This window comes from Leptinotarsa decemlineata, unplaced genomic scaffold (assembly GCF_025532065.1).
Source record: "Leptinotarsa decemlineata unplaced genomic scaffold, Ldec_3_MD MMD2_tig00000690_RagTag_RagTag, whole genome shotgun sequence".
Classification (NCBI taxonomy): domain Eukaryota; kingdom Metazoa; phylum Arthropoda; class Insecta; order Coleoptera; family Chrysomelidae; genus Leptinotarsa; species Leptinotarsa decemlineata.
In genome coordinates, this window is record NW_027412554.1 from 1,988,885 (window position 1) to 2,012,309 (window position 23,425).

Below are 23,425 nucleotides of genomic sequence, written 5' to 3' on the forward strand. Positions count from 1 at the left end.
GCGTTTCGACCGTTTTGCGTGCGTTTTCAACCGTTTCCGTTCGTTTTCGATCGTTTGCGTGCGTTTTCGATTGTTTTCCGTGCGTTTTCGACTGTTTTCCATGCGTTTATTCGTTATCGTTTCATCGTTATCGTTTCATCGTTATCGTTTCATCGTTACTGTCGCATCCGTTTTTCGTATTTCAATATGACAGTTATTGATCACTTAACGCGTTTCGCTAACCAAGTAAGCATCATCAGGAGATGACTAAAGTCCACGCTTTGTCATATGAAGATTCATTTTCCAAATTTTCAGACTCCTGAACGGAACCTTGTGGAACACTCAACCTAACATCTGTTACAGAGTGGTGTCGGTCAGCCAATCAAACTAGAGGAATCAAATATCGGTCGATTAATTGTGTTAGATGAAATTGAACTGGGGAATGAGGGTCGGAAAATAATAATAATAGTGATGAAATATTAAAACTTTGAAAGTGACGTAATCAGTGTAGGAGGTGGTGGCGTATGTGATGATTTGTGGAAACTAATGAGTCATTACAAGAAATGATAGCACAACTGTCAGAAAGGCACTAAGTTGTATATTCGCTAATAATAATCGAATCTTCGCGTACAACACGCCAAATGAAAGGATAAGAAATGCAGAATTCATCGACAAAGAAAAATCAAAGATGACGGAACATGTCAGGAAAGCACCAAGCCAAATCTTCGTTAATGATAGTTGAATCTCAACGTGCAGCACATCAAATGCAAGGAAAATGAATACAGAGAAAAAACAAAGATGATGTAACGAATACAATATTCAACACCTAATGTGAAATAGCTTGTGAAGAATTGCAAATTCAACAAAAATCATTGAGCAAACTTGGAATTAAAAAATGTTGGGTTATGAACAACTATAAGTTTATTCCAATTGCAGAAGCTTGATTCAAATCGCAGATATTATTGACAAAGAAAATGAAAAAATCATCGTATACTGAAACATAGGATATATTTGGATTCCTTAGAGTGAGTAGGTTTCGAATCCATTTGTTTCTTGTGGTATAACTATGCTCTAACTGTTGAAGGGTGTATTTATTTTTACCTATGAAAATTGCTATGTCGTGTAAATATAACTTTCTGACGCTGAGGATAGCTGCATCCTCAAAAAGCTTTTTTGACGGATACGTATATTTTTTTTGGTAAATTATTTTCAAAAGTGTTTTCTGTACTATCTCAAGTTTTTGAAGATGGGTATTAAGTACACCACCCCAGCTAAGGATACCATATCGCAGTCGTGACTCCACAAGAGCATAATATAGAGTTTTGAGGGAACGCGTATCTAATATTCTATTGAAGCATTTGAATCTATACAACAATGGTCTTAGACTTTTAGTTACTTCATCGATATGATGATTCCATCTTAAATGACAATCTATTATAACCCCTAGATATCGGACTCTCTCTGCTTGTTTGATGGCAATCTGTTGATTGGTTTTTTCCAGTGTGAGTTCCTTGAACTTAGGTAAGTTAGTTCTGTAACTCGAAAAAGGTATATAAAAAGTTTTGTCAAAGTTTACGGTAAGCAACTTATGGTCAAACCAATTGATAATATTTAACAGATCGTTTTCCATTTTCATTTTCAGACTCTCTTCTGCAGTGTATAGAATGGCAGTGTCATCAGCGAAGCTCACAATTCGACCTGTAGTTTCATGGATGGTGAGTAGACTATTTATATATAATGAAAAAAGTAGTGGCCCTAGCACTGTACCTTGTGGTACTCCATATTTTATAAATTTCTCTTCGCTGATTCCATTTCCTATTTTTACATACTGTTTGCGGCAACTCAAATAATCTGAAAATAATTCATTTGCCACACCTCGTATTCCTGAATCTTGCAGGGAGTCCAACAGCTGTTGGTGATCCACAGTATCGAAAGCCTTTGCAAGATCCAGGAACACACATGCGGTTGGTTTACTTTCATCCATCAACTTATATATCTCACTGGTAATTTTGGAAATTGCATCATTGGTCGATAATTTTTCTCTGAACCCGTACTGCAGGGTTGATATCACGTTATTCTTATCAAGGAAATCATTCATTCTTGATTTTAGTGACTTTTCAAAAACTTTTGTGATTGACGTAATCAGAGAGATCGGCGTATAGTTACAAGTATGAGATTTGTCGCCCTTTTTATATACCGGTGTAACAACTGAAATTTTGAATTCAGATGGGCATTTGCCAGTTTTATATATTTGATTAATGAGATGTGCCAATTGTTCAGATATTTCCTCAGAAACTTCTTTTAAAGTTTCTGCGGTTATATTGTCGAAACCAGGTGATTTGTTAATCTTAAGAAAATTTATGATACTCACAATTTCATTTTTGTTTACAGGTTTGAGGAATATACTTTCCTGTATTGATGTCCTTTTTGGTGGTGGATTTGATGGCTTGTCAATTTTTTTAGCATATATTTCTCCAATATCGACAAAATAATCGTTGAATGTATTGTATCATTTTTTTTAGGGCTCGGATTCACAATTTCCCATAAATTTTTTGTTTGATTTTTATTCCTATAAATTTCGTTTCTATAAAAATTTTCTTTATTCTGTTTGATTAGTCTATTTACGTGATTACGATATTGATTATATTGTCGTTTTTTTTTCAGCATCTTCGGGATACATTTTATGTTCACGATATAAATCATTTTTTTTATTGATTGAAGTAACAAGCCCTTAAGTAATCCATTTTTTACGTTTAATTTCTTTTCGATGCATAATTATTTGTTTGGTGTTTTGTGCAATAAGATGCTTAAATATTTCTATGAACGTAGTTGCCAATCAATTAAAATCTACAGTATGAAAATATTCTATCCAGTTATGATTCCTTAGGTCTTTTTTCAAAGCATTGTAATTAATACATTTCTTTATATATTCTACTTTTATTTCATTACTTATCAAAATCGGTGCAACTAGAATGGTTGCCTTGTGGTCTGTAATAGCATGATCAAAGACAGCAGATAATGAGTTCTTTATAATAACTTCATTTTTAACATTGAAAAAAATATGATCTATGCAGGTTGATGCTCCCCGCTCGACACGTGTGTCACTGTTAATCATTGAAATGAAGTTATACTCGCTCATTACGTCTAAATATTCTGAAATAAGTTCATTGTCATCGTTTAAATTCAAATTCATATCTCCGACTATGATATGTCTCAATAACGTTGATATTTTATATAAATGGATTTATAATATACTACCAAAATAAATAAAATACATATCACCCTTTTTTTTTGAAAATGAAAACTTATCTTATACAGGAAAAGTTGTCAAAAATATGCAATAACAAAAAATTATATACCAGATTTTATAGAGATGAAGAAACATCATATTGAAAGATACAAGGTTGACAAAAACAGGACATTTTAGAAATAAAGAAAATAAGTTTTTCTGTCATTTTAAATTCTGATTCGTTGGGTCGATATAACAAAAAGTGGCATTTTATATCTTGAATTTTATTCAGGACATTATTATAGATGATTGACATTTGACATTAAATTTCAATTGAGATATTTGGAAATTCATTTCGTATTGTAGTTTTTTCGAAATTCCAATTCAAAATAGCATCCTTTGATATAGATACCTGACGAGTATTATGTGTAGATAACCTGAGTTTCATTTGTTCGGAGTTCTGAGTTCTTGGACATATAAACATAACAAAGTAACGATACAGACAAATATGAAAAATCAACATGAAATAATTCAAATCCATTCAAGTGAATACATGAATTGAAAGATATTTTAATCTCAACTTAGATATTCTGAAACAAAAACACACAGTATTCACAATTCCATCTTCATAGTTCCAAGTTCATAGTATTCAAAATTGATACGATTATAATATATATAGGAATATAAAACTATCTTAAAATAAAGTGGCATGAATGCACATCAAGCATTTTGTCGTAGTACGGTGACCGGGGGCAAAGTTACCTTCAGCATAATATGAATGTTTATAAATATTAGGGAAGGTCGAGATCATCAACAGGTATTAAGAAATTCATTCGGTGTGCATTGATCACTAGTCAGAAACGGTTCCAAAGTTTTAAGAATACAATGCAAATAATTTTCTTCATGACTATTCGTTCAGTATTAAATATTAATACTTCAAAATATATCGAGATCATAACACGTTTGCGATTGATATATCAGTTACATTTGGAAAGTTAGTTTCAGTTTGGAGAAATAATAGCCTACACATGTTAAAAATTTTGCCATAGTGTGGTGAAAATTGTATTGAAAATTCTACGAAATATAAGCGCATATATACAGCGTGAATCAATATTCACGCTGTATATATGCGCTTGTCAACCTTGTTTGTCAACCTGTTTTTGTCAACCTTGTATCTTTCAATATGATGTTTCTTCATCTCTATAAAATCTGGTATATAATTTTTTGTTATTGCATATTTTTGACAACTTTCCCTGTTCACCGATAAGTTTTCATTTTCAAAAAAAGATGTGTGTGATATGTATTTTATTTATTTTGGTAGTATATTATAAATCCATTTATATAAAATATCAACGTTATTGAGACTGCAGCTGAACAAATTTCCTTTGGAATGACCCATACAGAACGGCGTGTTTTTCTCCAATTTTGGAATACACCACCATGAATCTTCAAAGTCTTCCAAATTCATTACGGTTGTGTATATATTGAATAGACGCAGTCTGTCCAACAAATCCCTGAATATCGACGAATTCTAGCCTCATAATGTGCAACTATAGACTGAAAAAAATGGAAACTGCTGAGATTTTAAACTCGTTATGGAAAGGTTGCTGCAACGGTTTTGAATGTTGTTGAGATGACTCTGACTGATACTGCACACGTTGATGTATTATTCTGAAATAAATTCGATTTTTCAATAAAAACATGCAGTAAAAAATATTTTTGTCAACAGAGAGGGTGATGTCTTTCATGAAGTAATTGCTACACTTATAATGAAAATAAAAAATCAAGTGTCATTCAAAATAACGAATTTAAAACACATATTCTGCTCGTACTGAGTGAAGGAAAAATGTTGTATGGAAACACTACTTTATGCGGATCATATCTGTGAATGAGAATTTTTGAGCCGAATGAAAAATATTGTATACACCCAAAAACTCTTTGTCTATAAAACAAAGAAAAAATTGGAAACAATACTAACCTTAATTTCGTACAATCTCAAATGAAATCTGCGGCATCTCCACAGGCAAGTCTGCTACTTTGATACTTGGCTTTCTCTTCACGACCGAACTTGCATTCAACTTTTGTAAATTCATCTGCGTAAAATAAAAAATGAAATCTTTATGTTTTGATTCACAATATATGCGAATACTATCTCAAATAAACCATGACATGTAAACCATTTGACTGAAAAAATCCAACATATGTATATATATATATATATATATATATATATATATATATATATATATATATATATATATATATATATATATATATATATACATATATATATATACATATATATATATATATATACATGTTGCTCCAGATTTGTTTTTTCTCTGTCGATGAATTCTGCATTTGTTTCCCTTTCATTTGATGTGCTGCACGTTGAGATTCAACAATCATTAATGAAGATGTGGGTTAGTGCCCTTCTGACATGTTGCACCATATTTGTTTTTTTCATTGTCGATGAATTCTGCAATTCTCCTTTCATTTGACAGGATGTACGTGACGATCCGAAGTTTTTTCAATGATTCTCTTTGCAATTCTCCCTATGCTGTTTCACATTAGGCGCTTGATATTATATTTTTCATAGTCTACAAATGAAATCATTTGAATGAGTACCCACATCGACCTGTTGCGACTAGTATAGCGAAAATAGGTTATGAGGTCCTTTTGGCGTCGTAAAATGATTAACTATGTTTTTTGACATCTAAACGAATCCATTGATGGACGACCAGAAGTATAAACCGGAAGTGACCTGTTTTTGATAGATTCGAAACCTTCTCATCCTAAGGAATCCAAATATATTATATGTTTCAATACACGATGAATATTTCATTTTTTTGTCATAAAATTCTGCGTTTTGAATCAAACTTTTGCAATTGGATTACACTCGTAATTGTTCATAACCCAACAACTTTAAATTCCAAGTATGTTCAATGATTTTCTTTGAATGTGCAATTTTTCCTATGCTATTTCACATTAGACGCTGTATATTATACTTTTCATAATCTACAAATGAAATTTGAAATGATTACCCACATCGGTCTGTTGCTGCTAGTATAATGAAAATAGGTTATAAGGCCCTTTTGACTTCGACAAATGATTATATATGTTTCATGACATGTAAACGAATCCAGTGATGTCGAAATCATCGAAATCGGACGACCGGAAGTGAAAACCGTAAGTGGTCGTTTTTTAATGGATTCGAAACCTTCTCACCCTAAGGAATCCAAATATATCCTATGTTTCTGTATACGATGATTGTTTCATTTTCTTTGTCAATAATATCTGCGTTTTGAATCAAGCTTCTGCAATTGGAATAAACTTATAGTTGTTCATGACCCAACATTTTTTAATTCAAAGTTTGCTCAATGATTTTTGTTGAATTTGCAATTCTTCACAAGCTATTTCACATTAGGTGTTGAAAATTGTATTCGTTACATCATCTTTGTTTTTTCTCTGTATTCATTCTCCTTCCATTTGATATGCTGCACGTTGAGATTCAACTATCATTAACGAATATTTGGCTTGGTGCTTTCCTGACATGTTCCGTCATATTTGATTTTTCTTTGTTGATGAATTCTGCATTTATTATCCTTTCATTTGACGTGCTGTATGCGACGATCCGATCATTATTAGTGAATATACAACTCAGTGCCCTTCTGACAGTTGTGCTATCATTTCTTGTAATGACTCATTAATTTCCACAAATCATCACATACGCCACGCTGACTACGTCACTTTCAAAGTTTTAATGTTTCATCACTATTATTATTATTATCCGACCCTCATTCCCCAGTTCAATTTCATCTAACACAATTAATCGACCGATATTTGAATCCTCTATTCTGATTGGCTGACCGACACCACTCTGTAACAGATGTTAGGTTGAGTGTTCCATAAGGTTCCGTTCAGGAGTCTGAAAATTTGGAAAATGAATCTTCATATGACAAAGCGTGGACTTTTGCCATCTCCTGATGATGCTTACTTGGTTAGCGAAACGAGTTAAGTGATAAATAACTGTCATATTGAAATAAGAAAAACGGTTACGACAATAACGATGAAACGATAACGAATAAACGCACGGAAAACAGTCGAAAACGCACGGAAAATAATCGAAAACGCACGCAAACGATCGAAAACGCACGCAAACGATCGAAAACGAACAGAAACGGTTGAAAACGCACCCAAAACGACCGGACACAAAACGGTCAAAACGCTTGTAAAACGGTCAAATACTTCGCTTTCCCCATTTTCGAATGTTAACTTCACAATACATAACTCCTCGGCAACTTTGTTGTCATGTCCTCCTTCTCCTGATGATGCTAACTTGGTTAACAAAGATACAAGACTTAGTGTCCTTCTGACATGTAGGAACGCTAGACTTCTGTTAAACCGACATGTTTCTTTCTTAAATGATGTATTTTGAAACGCCCTGTATACACATTAATATCATATTTTAAACCGACATGTTTTTTTCTCAAGTGATATATTTTGACGCCCCTGTACACTTCGACGCCATATTTGTTTTCAATGATGTATTTTGAGATACCTTGTACACATTGAGGGATCGCACGTTGAAAACTTACAACCTCGTGGAACTGTTATGTTTTTTTTTTCTCAAATGATGTATTTTGACGCACCCTGTACACTTCGACGCCATGTTTGTTTTCAATGATGTATTTTGAGATACCTTGTAACATTGAGGGATCGCACTTTGAAACGATACAGCCTCATTAATCTGTAATGTTTTTTCTTAAATCTGATTCATTATTATTAATATATCACTTTCGCGCTTCCAATTTTCATCGAGTCGTTGACGACTCGATGAAAACTGGATGAAAACCGGCAATGCTACATTGCCCCATAAACAACGATTTATTGTACAACGATACCATCTCCATCTCTCTTTGCATCGATTACGTCACACGCGTCTGTCGCTCTTACACACACACATACACATCTTTACATGAAATATTAATTATTTCCCAAATCTAAGTATATTTTCCTATCTCCAACAAGATAATGACGATTGCATTCTACGGAAATTAAAAAAATGCTGTCAAGTATAATGAATGAGTCAATTTCGGTCGCGACAAAACTAACGCTTTAAATACCCAACATTTGCAGTTACTTTCAATATCTTACGTTGGTGCAGAGGCTAAGGACAATGTCTACCGCGCGGACGATCCAGGTTCGAATCTCATAACTATAAACTTTTTTTAATCAAAATCACGTGACTGGAACGTGACAAGGGGGCCGAGAGGTGATGCGGAGTCCCAAGGAGACCGAGTTCCATGCTTGAATCGCTACGATACTCGTTCCATCCTGCATCGATGACGTCACACGTTTCTCTCTTCCACTCACTGAAGTTTCTCTCTGAAATACGTACAAGCGACGCATGACCTTGAAGTGTGCCAGAATCCGCCTTGTTCATCTACTTTTTTCCATCGGTGAATGGTTTGCCACGTTTTCCGATTTCAAGAGCCACACGAAAGCTGGCGCAAGTTGCAGACTCTTGTTCAGTATTCGCTTTGGTAAACAAAGATTGCTCATTTGAGCCCGCGTTTCAAAGCTTCAAATTTTTCCTTCCGCAAACTTCCTGTATACTTGGAGTAAGTTTGAGGATGTTTCGATTCATAGTGTCGTTTAATGTTATAGTGTTTGAGAACAGCTATGGTTTCATTACAAATTAAACATAGCGCCTTATTACTGGACTCAATCACAAAATACTGAAAGTTCCATTTTTCTTGGAACGTTCTGCATTCACTGTCGATTTTCCGCTTCTTTTCCATTTTAACAAATCACACATAAAAACAATAAGTCAAATCAAAATAATTTTATTAACGGGTGTTACTTTATTTCACAATAGACAGTTTCGCTTCCTTCGCCTTTCCTACGCAGACTAACTCGCAGTTGCGCCGCTAGCCTTTTTATATGCAATTATTACTGCCTCGAGGTGATCGGAATACACTAGCTAGAACCAGAACTTCCTCGAACCAACGCGGTAATTCCAAATATTTAATTACGCCTAATGCCACCTAGCGGGCATTAGGCAAAAAGATAGTACATAATACCACTACTCGCCACTAGATGTCGTTAAGTGTCACAATACACAATAATAATTGAAATGCAAAAAAAGCGTAAGTTTGCTTACGCTTTTTTTGCATTTCTAGTCTAGAAATATAGTTAAGGTCAGAAATTGGCCCTTGGAACAAACTGAAAAAATCATTATGGCCCGAAGGCTTCAAATTTTGGAGACCCCTGGCCTAGTATAATATAAATTGATTTGATAACCCTGAAAAAAAACAAAAAGATGAACCGAAAATAACAATTTTATTAAACAAAAACTGAAATTACAAATAAATAACATACAACAACAACCAAACAAATAAAAATTGAAATATTAATATAACCTGAAAAAATTTAAAAATTTAAAATATTAACAAAACATGAAAAATTAATAAAATTAAAAGATTTTCAAACCAAGTTATGTCACAACGTTTCGATTGTTAGTATCTACAATCGTCTTCGGGTGATTCCTCTCTTCCCTCTTTCCGCTTCATTGGTTTTGGCGGGAGATGACCGTTTGGCGGGACGCATCTCTACGCTAGCTTGACTGAATGCGTTGTTGGACAACATATACGCGGCTTCTTTGAATTTTCTCCCAAACCAGTGTTCCTCTTTGTGAATGAATTCAGCTTGAGCCCACTTGATGTTGTGTTGATGAGTCCAAACATGCTCTGCTATTCCGGATTTGCTGGTTTCTCCTCGCTGTGTGTGTTTCTTGTGCTCAGCAATGCGAACTTTCAATGGCCTCTTAGTTTCACCGATGTATGCTTCTCCGCACTCGCAGGGTATCCGGTAAATGCAATTCTTGGAATCGCAGTCCACGTTTGGTGGCCTGGTTTTCGTGAGGCTGCTATGGATAGTGTTCCCAGATCTGAAGCAGGTCCTGATGTTATACTTGGACCCAATCCGTCTCATCCTTTCCGATAATCCTCTGATGTAGGGAAGTAAAAGTACTGGTTGTGGCGGCTTCTCTTCCTTGTGGAGTTCTTGCTGTCTGCTAGCTAAGGCCTATTCTACCATCACTTTGGAGTAACCATTCCGTTGAAGGTCATTTTTGATGATGCCTAGTTCCTTTTCAAAACCTTCCTTTGTATTACAGAGCCCAAAAGCACGGTCCAGTAGAGTCTTGATGATTGCATCATCTGGTTGGATTTCTGGTTCAGATACTGTCCTCTGTGGGTGGGTTTTCGATATACTGATGTTTCTCATTTAGTGTCGGTCCTCTTCACCAATACGTCTAAGAAAGGCAATCAATTCGTTGTGGATTTCTTTCTTATTAATATTTCAATTTTTATTTGTTTGGTTGTTGTTGTATGTTATATCTTTGGTTTTTGTTTAATAAACTTGTTATTTTTGGTTAATCTTTTTGGGTTATCAAATCAATTTATATTATACTAGACAATGGAAGTCCGAACTGATGAAATACACCACGAAACATTGTCATCCACCTTCAAATAAACGTTAGCCATACAACTTTTTCATTATCGAGTTTTTTTAAAACATTGACTAGACCAGTAGTTTGCGTCAAGTTAGCAAGACACCGTATATTTTGACAATAAATATAGCGACCTAGTATTTTGAGCAAAGTCCTGGAAAAGTTGATGATAAAAAAGTGGTAACGCTAACTTGACGTCATGTAAGCTAGACATCAGTATTTTTTTAAACATGAAAATAGATTTTTTTTAGCAACTAGTTAGTGAATAATTAGAGCAAATTAATGGTTCAGTGAAAGTTCTGAAATACTCAGAGTTCTAGAAAAGTCACTAATGAAAACATTGTTTCGCTAACATAATCTTTGATATTTGAGGATGGGGTTTTCTATCGATTTCTTAGGTGACGTCTTCATAACAGAAGATGTCATTGACTTACTTATTCAGGCTTGTCCTTCAAAGACGGTTGATTACAGCAATACATTCGTGGTTATGCCTAGTACCACTGATGAGACCTATGGCGGGTCGACATAACGCCGTTTGGTATTGGACCACGAATGAATACTTTGTTTTTGGGCTCTGGTTTCTATTAGGTGCCCTTTGATTCCTTACCCTCCATGTCTAAAAAATCAAATTACTCACCTTCAACCCAAATTATTCACTATTCTCTATTTTTTATCAAATTCCAGGGCAGGGGATATCACATCGTTGCAAGTAGATGCTATTGTGAATTCTACCAATGAATCTTTGAATGATAATAATCCGGTTAGCAGTAGAATATTTCAGAGAGCTGGGCCTGGATTGAAAGAAGAAATCAGTTTAGATGTAAGAGGTATGAACCTTATTATATGAATGACCTAAGTTTATCTATTATGTCACTCTTTTAAGGGGCTATTGACTTTTCAATTGTGTTGAGTATAATGACTTAACATTGCTTTCATTTACAGATTGCCGAACAGGAGAAGTAAGGATAACTCAAGGGCATTCTCTCCCCGCTCGTTTTATCATTCATACCGTAGGACCCAAATACAATATAAAATACCAGTCCGCATCGGAAAATACTCTACACACTTGTTATAGGTTAGTATGTCACCCAGTGAAATTTGGATAATTTTGTATCTAATGGTTACATGTATGCAGTCAGAAGTTGCCGATGGATATTAGTTGTTCTTAGACTGTTCTCCAGATGAGCCTCAGAATATTTCAAAATTCGAATAATTCTAAAACTCAATTTGGTTGTTGAAAAAAACTAGAAAAATCTTGTGTGGAATAGTGTAATAGTAACCAAATAGACATCAAGAATATTTGCTTTCTCAATAATAATAATAATATAGTATAGTATAGTTTTCGGCACTGAACGAGGTGACCACAACCCTGTCACCGAGTTGGAACTCGTTCAGCAAAAAGCTCAGATAAAAGTCGCAGAGATCACTTTACTTCTGCGGAGACACAAGGATAGGCCAATGCATGGGATCTTCTTCAATAACATTGGAGACCTTGGCTTATCAAAGCGCCTGACGTTCGCCTGCCGCGAGGCGCCCGAGACCCTAATGCACTTGCACTCAGCATGTCCAGCATATGCGGTCTCGGCCTATACCCATCGACATAACGTGGCCCATCTACGGCAGTCTTACGGTATTGACGAGACACCGGTGTTGCCCTACGCTCCGGGGGATATTGAATCCGTTGTGGGGAACGAGAAGTGCCGAATTTATTGGAACTATTCGTTCCCCACCCTCAGACTCATACAAGCTAATGAGCCTGATGTAGTTCTTCTCGACCACCAGAGCAAAACGATATTTGTCGTGGAGTTTTCAGCTCATGGCGAGACGAATATCGTCAGGAAAGAGGAGGAAAAACGAATAAAATATCGAGATTTTCTCTTCGAACTACGCATACTCTATCCAGATCACTCTGTCAAGGTGGTTGTTCTGATTATTGGAGTCCTTGTTGGAATGATGTCCTCTCTACTCTTGAATCTTGAAATCATACCGGCTTGCCGCACTGAGGCAGAAATCTTAGCCGCACATACGCAGAAGGCTGTCATTCTTGGCTTACTGCTCTGGCTCAGGGCACATGGGTCTCGGACCCAATGATCACTTATCCCACGGTGTGGGGAGTGATCATTGGTTGATAATGCTGGCGCGCCTTCCCGAATGTATTGGGGCTTCGGGGAATAGGGCCTGACCAGTGAACACTACGGTGCAACAAACAATAATAATAATATATATATATATATATATATATATATATATATATATATATATATATATATATATATATATATATATATATATTACAGGGTATGTTTTACATTGTTTAGCAACATAAAAACATAAAATGCAACAACGTGAGACGGATTGTACGAACATTAAAAAGAAAAACCATCAGTATGCAGTAGGCATAAAAACATCTTAATATAAGTAAGTAATCCAGATATTCCTGCATTGAATATGGTTCCAAGTCTATAAGGAAATATTTCACATATTATTCCAATTTTTTAAGGTTCTCTCAGGATTTAGTATTTTGTAGTAATTTATTGAAAAACTTGATTGATGCATATGACGGATGCTTTTCTGTTAGTTTTAGTGAATAGGGAGACATATATTTGCATTCCGCAAAGGGTAAGTATGATTTGATCCTGCTTCCAAATATATAATTATATCATTATATAATTATCAATGGACTGAAGGACCACGTACAAACCTTATGGAAAATGGCTTTCGGTGAATTCTGCTGATTTTTTGATATGATGAACTTTTCAATGTCCCAATCAAGTCTCTACGGGCGCAACGAAAAATAATGGACAGTTTTTGAAAAAAAATTGCTTAAAGTCAAAATGGAGAATTTGGTAGTAAAACGGAAGAAATAGGCCGTGTTATTTTGCAACTTCATGCCTCTCAGAAATTGTAGCATACGCTTTAGTAATTAATTCATGTATGAGCACATGTGCCCAGTGTTATGACACCTGCATTACAAGTACAATTATAACCTGTTATAGGGTTACCATTTTCATTTGTGTACTGTATCCACATTATATATTTTATGTCATAGCGATGACGGGAAAAAACTCTGAAACAAAGTAATCCGGGATATCTAAGTGATGTATTGAAATAAAGTTCATTTGGTGCTTCTCTCTGATTTGAATCTTGTACATTAGATGGAGCATGTCTCAATTGATTTGTACCGATAGTCAAAATCTCGTAAATAGTCCAGAGTCAGACTAGGAAAATAAGGAAAATGATGATGGTCCAATGGTATCCATCTTTCCTGTCTCCTCTTGAGATTTTATTTCTCTTTTATGTTCCGTACCCTATTTATCGGGCGAGATCTTTCCAGAATCAGTTAGGCTAATTCTGCATCTACTTCTCTCATTTCAATCACTGGGTGGTATTTGTTAACAATTGCTCTACCAATAAAAAGAAAGTTCCTCAAATAATAAAGGTGATGGGTTGATATTGTGGTCAAAAATGTGTCCATTGCGTGCTGCAATTATACACCGGGTTTTGGTCACGGTGCGAGAGGCATTAGCCTCTTCAGTAGTAAGTTGTTCATTCTGTATACAGTAGGGTATTTTATGTACAATACTTTATTCTATCAGAAGAGGAATGGTGTCTCTATAACCACGATCGACAACAAAAATGTCATCCTCAACAAACCAGTTAGGTGCAAAGTGAGTAGGTCTATTCGACCCTCCACCGCAAAACAAACAAGTTTCTTATCACATTAATGTCTTGCTGAAAATCATTTCGCAAAGTTGACACGTGGTTGTTTCTGGGGTCGGAGAAGCAAGGTCCTTGAATTGACAAAATATAACCGTTGGGAGCAACAATTGATGTTGGCTTCAATAAATGGTAATTTTTGTGTCTGCAGTAAGTCTGACGGACTACTTTGAAATTCTTGGTTTTCTCCACTCCACAATAGATCCCATCTATGTATGCAATAGCTTTACCCTATTCAAGATTTGGATCATTTAATATATTTGTGAACTGATTAACATGGCGTTGAATGTATTGTTCTAGAGTAATTGAACCGAAACAATATTATCTGGGACGAATATTTGTGTAAGTAATCTTCTCACATTTGAAATGAAATGGCATATACTTGGGCATTGCCTTGAAGGATATTTGAAAATAACTTTCAAAAAGTCGTAGGAGAACCCTTGTTTAAGTTTGCACAAAAAAGCCAAGATATCTTTTTTATAAATATATCTGTCTCTACTTTCTACTGATACAGAATTGTAGTATGTGTTGGAGTGCAATTCTATGTCAATTGTCTGTTTTTCTGTTCTGTGATATGATTCGAGATGTATGTTGTTTTTGAGTTTATAGTGAAAAAATGTAATATGTTAGAAGAACTATACGTAAATAAATATCTTCAAAATATAAAGTAATTATTACAAGAAAGAATAGTGGAATGCTAAAACTTTGCATTTAACAGGTTATGGGCCCAGATCGTGATATATCTGAGCGGAATTAAATGGAAGTTATTTGGCACGCAGACATTTGAGAAGTTTATCTCTGGAAGTAACTGGAAATAGAAAAAGCATGGCGACACTGAATCTGAATACACAGGTGGCAAATCTTAAACAATTTGATGGAACCGGATTTTCAAATTGGGAGTTTCGTCTGAAACTATTCTTGGAACAAAGTGATACATTGAAAGTATTGAAAGAAGATGCTCCAAGGGACCAAGAAGAACTAGTGCAATTCAGAAAGAAAGATGCAAAGGCTAGGAACATTATCATACAGTGGCTAGCTGATAATATCTTGGAAACAGTAAAAAATAAAAAAAAAACAGCTAAGGAAATGTATGAAACATTGAAAAACACTTATACTCGTAAGGGATTGTCTATCCAAGTTGACTTGCAGAGGAAACTAAGAGATATGAAATATACCGAAGGCAGCTTAAATAATTTCATTGGAGATTTTGAAAAAACCGTCATAGATCTGAAAGCTAGTGGAGGTATTCTAGAAGAACCCGAAATAATATTTCAATTGCTAGCAGCAATGCCAGACAGTTATCAAGCATTGACAACTTCAATTAATTTAATGTTCAGTACAAATCCCAAAGATGTTACTGTACAATTTGTTAAAAGCAAGTAACTACAAGAAGCAATACGATAAGAAAACAATCATGGAGATGATTCTGTTGCTTTTATCAGTAGCTATAGAGGTTCTTTTCATGGAAGAAGCAGGGGACGAGGACGGTCTCTGGCAAATGGTAGAGGAAGAGGACAATTTACGTCAAATGGGAGAGGACGAGAACAATATGTGTCAAAATTTCCCTTCAAATGTTATAAGTGTGGAAAACCAGGACACAAACGTAATGAGTGCAGAAACAGTACGCATGTAGCTGATTGTGAAAATACAGTTCCTGATGAGATAGCATTTATCGCAAGTGACACGAATAGTTCAGTGTTGAATGAGTCATCTGTACTACTTCATAAGGGTGAAACAGCTAATAATGGTAACACTGCTTTATCTGTCTCGAATGGAATTATAACCTTTATTGTTGACTCAGGAGCAACAAACCATCTGGTAAACAAACTAGCAGAGAATTTTTATGTGACATAAAATCTGTTAATTATAATGTTAATGTTGCCAAGAAAGGTTCTGCGATCAAGGTTTTCAAGTGTGAAAATTTGCATGTAGAAGACACTGAAGGAAGAAATTTCAAATTGAAAGATGTATTCCAAAGTAACGATTTGGACTATAATCTAGTATCGGTAAAACGAATAGAAAACAAAGGATTCAAAGTAATCTTCGAAAATGGAAAAGTTAAAATATGTGAAAAAGAGAATAATTGAAACACTTTTGTAGGGCAGTCTTAGAGGAAATCTGTATGTTATTTGTTTTAGACCAAGACTTTTTAGTGCCAATATAGTAGAAAATCAGGACTTGATGCTTAGACGAATGGGCCATTCATCTAAATATCCATCAAAAAATTTATGCGAAGTTTTGTACCATTTTAACATGACAGACAGTAAGATTGTCAAAATTCCTTTGCAACCTAGATTAAATTTACAGAAGGGTGATCCCGAAAAACACTTCAAGGTTCCCTATAAAGAATTGGTTGGTAGTCTTATGTATGTGATGCTGGGAACACGCCCAGATTTATGCTATGCTGTATGCTATTTCAGTAGATATCAAAATTGTTTTGATGAAAATCATTGGAAATATCTTAAAAATGTTCTTAAATATATTAAGGATACTGAAAATTTAGGCTTAACCTACTATAAGAATTCAAATAAAATAAATATATCAGCTTTTGTCGATGCTGATTATGCAAGTGATGTAAACGATAGAAGAGTATAACTGGTTTTCTCCTGAAAATAAACAACAATACTGTATTCTGGAATTCTAGGAAGCAATCAATTGTTGCTCTATCAAGCTGCGAAGCAGAATATGTAGCGTTAGCTTCTTGTACAACTGATAATAAGAACGATTTGTCATGCTCATCCAACCACAACATGTAAACCTTTATTCAAGAATCTCCAAATACTAACCCTTCCATGTTTATATATTCTTGAACTGATTATGTACATAAAACGTAACCAAAAAGAAATAATGAGGAATGAAGACACTCATATGTATAATACTAGGAATAAAGAAAAACTTCGACAACCCTATTCAAGGTTATCAGTCTGTGAAAATTCACCAAAGCATATTGGTATCAAGTGTTTCAATAAAATAAGAGATTTGATAGATGTGAATCTGAATGACATTCTATTCAAAAATAAATTGAAAAACTTTCTTCTTGAAAAAGTATTTTATAATGTTGAAGACTTTTATAATTCGTGATGTCTCATAATTGTAAGACTGACTATTGTATGTACAATTTATCTGGTTTGTTTCCGATTAACAACTTATTTGTAGATTACCTTCTTTTCTTTCTTGACTAGTCTGATAAGTGTTATGTATGTGTATGTATAATGCCTTGTATAACCTTTGATTGATGAATAAATTCTATTATTATTATTATTATTATTATTATAATGTTTGTTTTTAGGACAACTAATATATGATTAAATTAAGTATGATATATATATATATATATATATATATATATATATATATATATATATATATATATATATATATATATATATATATATATATATATATCCTACTAAAATGTATGAGGATAACCAGTCTACAATTAAAATGGCATATACTTATGAAACAAAAAGATCTAAACATATTGATGTTTAATTTCATTTTATTAAAGATTTGGTTGACCAGAATAAAATTCAAATAGAATATATTTCTACAGATGAACAAGTTGCAGACATTTTTACAAAAGCTCTAAGTGCTAATAAATTTGTCTTATTTCAAAAAGGGCTCAATATGACATAACCCATATTCGAACTTTACTTTGTTTATTTGAAATAGTTTTAATTTACATACTTTGAAGATTGTAGAATTGAGGGAAAGTGTTGGAGTGCAATTCTATGTCAATTGTCTGTTTTTCTGTTGTTCTATGATATGATTCGAGATGTATGTTGTTGTTAAGTTTATAGTGAAAAAATGTAATATGGTAGAAGAACTATACGTGAATAAATATCTTCACAATATAAAGTAATCGTTATTACAAGAAGGAATAGTGGAATGCTAAAACTCTGCATTTAACAATATGTACAGATATTACGGAACTGATGCTTAATCATTGTGAATTCTTCATCTGTGTAACCTTCAACCTGGTAATCCCATAGTGGCATGTTCTGTACATTCCTAAGTTCTTGCAAGAAATTCACCAAATTCTTTTTTTCACTCTACATGATCAAAAATTGAACTGCAACCCAGGAAGAAATCATCTCAGAAAAAACTGTTCTTATCCAAGTGATGTATGCAAAACCTAGCATCATCTCTGATATGAATATTTTTCAAAACGAAAACATTGACTCAGCACTTCAGAGTTGGCAGATTCAGATTGAGTCGAGCGTTACATACTACTCACGATTCGCTCGAAGTTTGTTTCAAGATATTCAGCTTGAAAAACTTCCAGTCGTCTTACAAAGCAGTTAGCTCTTCCATTACTGCCCTATTACACTTCAGACACAGTCTTGTGAAGTTGCCTTTCCTTTGTTGAATGGCAATCTCCCGTTTTTCTTAATTATTCACCCCATCTAATTTTGCCATTCGTTGTATATCGAAAATATTGTTGCATATGAAACAGTGTCTTTGATTTTGAATGAAAGCCATCATAGAGATATGAAATATCAAATAAACAGACAAAAGATTGAAACTTTTAAAATGTTTGTATTTACCATGTATACATTGAGTACAGACATTACTAATGATGTCATCCTGACAACCAAGAGACAACTGGTAACTTGATCAAAAAACATGATACAGGTTGAAATATTAGTTCAGTAGCGGATGAAGTAGATGGAACTGTGTTACAAAATTGGAATGTGATTATGGAATGGTTGATTAAATGAAATACATTATTCTGTAAAGGAATGATAGGACAACTGAAAAAATGAGAATAATGAAACATTGCTCATTTGTGACAGGTTCTAGTTTTCATTCACTCACACGCTATTTTTCCGAATTTGAGGCTTCTTTCTCGAAGACTGTCCATTATTTTCCGTTGTGCCTATCGAGACATCCAATCAGGACGTTGAAAAGTACGTCTCTGCAATGTTATATTTCAATTAATCTTGCTAAAAGTTTTTTCGTATATATTTATAGTGTTGTAACTTGTAACCTTATCAATATACCCATTTTTTGACTTCCATTATTTTCAAGGTATCAGCTCCTATACCGTGTGATACAGACTCGTGGTACACCCTCTTTTTCTACTTTATTTCTTTAGCAATATTTATGAAACTTAATACATTGCATATGCTAACTAGACGGCTGTTTTTGACATATTTGTAAAACAAATTCAACTACCGGTTTTTCCGGAATCCAAAGATATCAGATTTGATGGTGTTATCTTTAATGACTAACGAAATATCACCATTTATTTTATACATAAGTTCAACGAGTAGGACAGAGGAACTTTTTCTGGAGGGTCCATCCAACTCTCTCCCACTCATTGAGTTTATGGATAAAATAAATGGCGATATCTCCGTAGTAATTAGAGATAATACCATCAAATCTGATATCATTGGACTCCTCATGATCCTCCCTACCCGATCATGTAATAATATACAGGGAGTCTCATTTGAAAATAAAAAATGGATGTAATTTTGGGAAAAACCGGAGGTTGAATATGTTTTACAAATATGTCAAAAAGTGCCGTCTAGTGAGCATATTAAATGTTCGCAGAAACAAAGGAGAAAAGGGGGCTGTACCATAAGTATGTGTCACATGGTATGTCAATTGAATAATCTTCTATATATCCATATCCATTGAATAACTTTTTTACAACCTATAGTTTTCATAATGTTATACTCCCGTTTCACCACCAAAATCTCCATTTTGCCGACTTTGAGCAATTTTTTCCTCAAAAAGTCTCCATTATTTTTTGTTGTGCCCGTGGAGACTTTTGTTCAGGAAATTGAAAAGTTGTCATACCAAAAAGTCAGCAGACTTCACCGAAAGCCATTTTCCATAAGGTTTGTGCATGGTCCTTTGGTCATTTGATAAACAAAGCCCAAACATTTGAGGATTGTTAGGACAGTATATAGTTTTTGAGTATGTAGTTTACGTAAGATATTTCTTATTTTTTTATCAACTTTTTGAAAATATTGAAATACTTGATGGAATAAATCAAGGAAATAATATGAAAGTTACATGACAAAAAAACTGAAAATTTATTATCATTGAAAATTCTCACAACAATCAAAAAAGCTTTGAAACTAAAATAAAAGCAGGCTGTAAATCTCATGTGAATATTCTAAGAAGAAAACTTTCATAAACCCATATTCTAAAAGACATTATTTGTGATATAAAACATTTCTAAAAATATTTATAACTACACAAAAATCTTCGAAACCAAGATATATGCAAGATATAAATCTCATTTGTATATTCAAGGGGTTGGTTATATAGATGATTCTGAGAAGAAAACTTTTATAAATCCATATCTTAAAAGGTTTCATTCATGATAAAACAGGGCTCTAATTTTCAAGTTTTTTGAAATTTCATCATATGCCTCATTTATTTCTAAAGTTATCACGTCCAACCTTCTGTTAGCAATGTCCATGGAGTGGCTACAAAAAGCATTGAACTTTCTAAAAGATGTAACTTTTGTCCTGTTCCTGCCAACTTTTGATATTTCACGCCTGATAACTCGCGCTACTTTACACCGATTAAGAAATATTTGAATATCATAGCTCAAATGTGAATAAAAAATGACATCATACAAAAAACCTTTTTTTTTTTTTAGTTTTTTATAAATTATCGGTGAAAAACCATGTAAAAGATATTTAAGTCATGAAGATGCAATAAAAAGCAAAACCAATTCACGCTGAAAATTATCTTATTCTTCAACATTCTTTCTGTCATTGAATTGAGTGTTTCTTTAAGTAATCCTGAGCTACTTCTTATAATTTGTCATCCAGCAAATTATCGGACCTCTGCGTTATTTACAGGCATTGTTAACGCTAGGGACTCGAGACATCCTGAATATATAAACACTGTTTACGTCTGGTGGCCTAGATGGCTACGACTGTGGAACTCCTCCACATATCCGCCCTTCAGGATAAATCTGATGTATAAATATTATACATATATTATTTTTTATTATTCCTATATTCCATAGTGGGAAACAATCCCTAAAAAGTCCAAACGAATCAGAGTGGCGCTTTTTATTCATTTGATGTCATTGTTGAATAAATTGGTTATATCTTTTTAGAAAAAAGTCGCTTACTTTTCATTTGTAGAATTCACTGTTTCTCAAATATATTTCATTCAAATCATAAGATTCATGTGTTATTAAGAAAATGAAGTACCTATCCCAGGAACTAACAAAGATGACTTACAACCTTTGTTGTTCATCCTGAAATTCTATCCAAAAAAGTCTTGAAACTTTTTTCGTACAAGTTTCCGTTGTCAAATTGATCCAAAATTAATCTCTAATGTACATGAACAATATAAAAATTAAAATATTTTTTTGTAGGAATCAAACGTTATTTACTGTTTTTGAGGTTTGTAAACTTCTATAATATAAAAAACAGAGCTAAATCAATAATCTGCTGAAGTGTATAAAGGACAAAATGAAATGTTTTTTGATATTTGTCCATAGGTATTGCCAGGATTATTTTCTGGGGAGTGCATCTGAATCTACACATACTAATAACCAATATAAAATCTAGACCTATACATGTAAATCATGTGGTAACAGAGTTGCGAGTATTAAGTACCAACTTTTTCTAAGGTGTATGCTTTCATTACCAAACATTACTTTATATTGTGCAAGCTATGTATTGAATCTTGTCATTATTGACCTGAATACTGTCGGTGAAGTGAGAAATACTGCTGGAACTACGAAGGACATTGTAAATTTATTTTTAGAGAGTATGTTGAGGTGGAGTAAAATTCCATATATACCACTACTAAACTCCAGCCCCGACTGGTGCAGTGCTGATACTGAATATAAATTCACCCAGCAGAAATTAAAGGTCATGGAGAAACAGTGATGAAAAGATGATTTTGTTTTATAGATGCGCCTTTTTCCCCCGCGGCTGTCCTTCCACATGGAATGATTTTTCAATCCTTTCTTTTTGCACATCTACAATATGAAACGAACCTACAAACAAAATTTCATTCTCCGAAAATATACTGATATGGAGAAACAGTGATGAAAAGGTAACTTATTTTATGAACGCGCCTTTTTTTTCCGCGGCTGGCCCCCAGTTGTAATATTTAAAAATTATTTCTTATTGCACATCTACAACATATAATGAACCTACATACAAACTTTCAGCCTCCGAAAATATAGTGGTACGTAGAAACAGTGATGGGAGGGTAACTTTGTTACCCTCCTTTTTTCCCGCGGCTGACAACCCAGTTGAAATATTTGAAAATCCTTTCTTTTTGAACATCTACAACATAAAATGAACATACATACAAAGTTAGAGCCTCTGAAAATATAGCGGTACAGAGAAACAGTGATGAAAAGGTAATGTTCATATGTAAACGCGTACCTTTCATCCCCAGAGGAGGATTTCCAGTTGAAATATTCAAAAATTCTTTCTCATTGCATATCCAAAACATGAAACGAACCTACATACAAACAGTGATGAATAGGTAATTTTCATATATAAACGCGCCCCTTTTGCCCCCACGGGTCTCCCCGGTTAGAATATTTGAAAATCTTTCCTTATTACGCATCCAAGACCTAAGAGGCACCTATACACCAAATTTCAGATTCCTAGGACGTACCAGTACGGAAAAATAGAGAAGACCGAGTGTTAAATGACTCGCATTTATAAGTATAGATTTTGTGAAACACGTTGGACAGAAAAATACAACAGTATCAGAATATTTTCTGAAAATATTCTGTTTGCTGTGACAGTTGTCTTATAACATTGCATAGCAGCAAACAATACCAATTATGGTGAAACTGAATATTGTGCTGTCATACTACAGAATCGATCATTAATGTTTTTATGCAAAGATTATCGTACTGCAATGAAAATTGCTCCTGCTATCTTGAGACAGCTTAGTGTCTTTCACGATGAAATGAAGGCATTAAAGGATGAAGTTCAAATTTTGAAGCAACACATAAATAATCCTGTTCAAGTAAATTT

The 23,425-nt window shown here is 34.0% G+C and overlaps 1 protein-coding gene across 4 annotated transcripts in view; it reads left to right on the top strand.

The window, feature by feature from the left end:
* Positions 1 to 23,425, top strand: part of Gdap2 (ganglioside induced differentiation associated protein 2) — a 313,619-nt gene that overhangs the window by 87,162 nt on the left and 203,032 nt on the right. For all 4 annotated transcript variants that reach the window (XM_074174665.1, XM_074174666.1, XM_074174663.1 and 1 more), the window contains exons 3-4: positions 11,409 to 11,551; positions 11,667 to 11,799. In XM_074174665.1, coding sequence (XP_074030766.1) covers positions 11,409 to 11,551; positions 11,667 to 11,799 — 276 coding nt within the window. The remainder of the gene's footprint in view (positions 1 to 11,408; positions 11,552 to 11,666; positions 11,800 to 23,425) is intronic.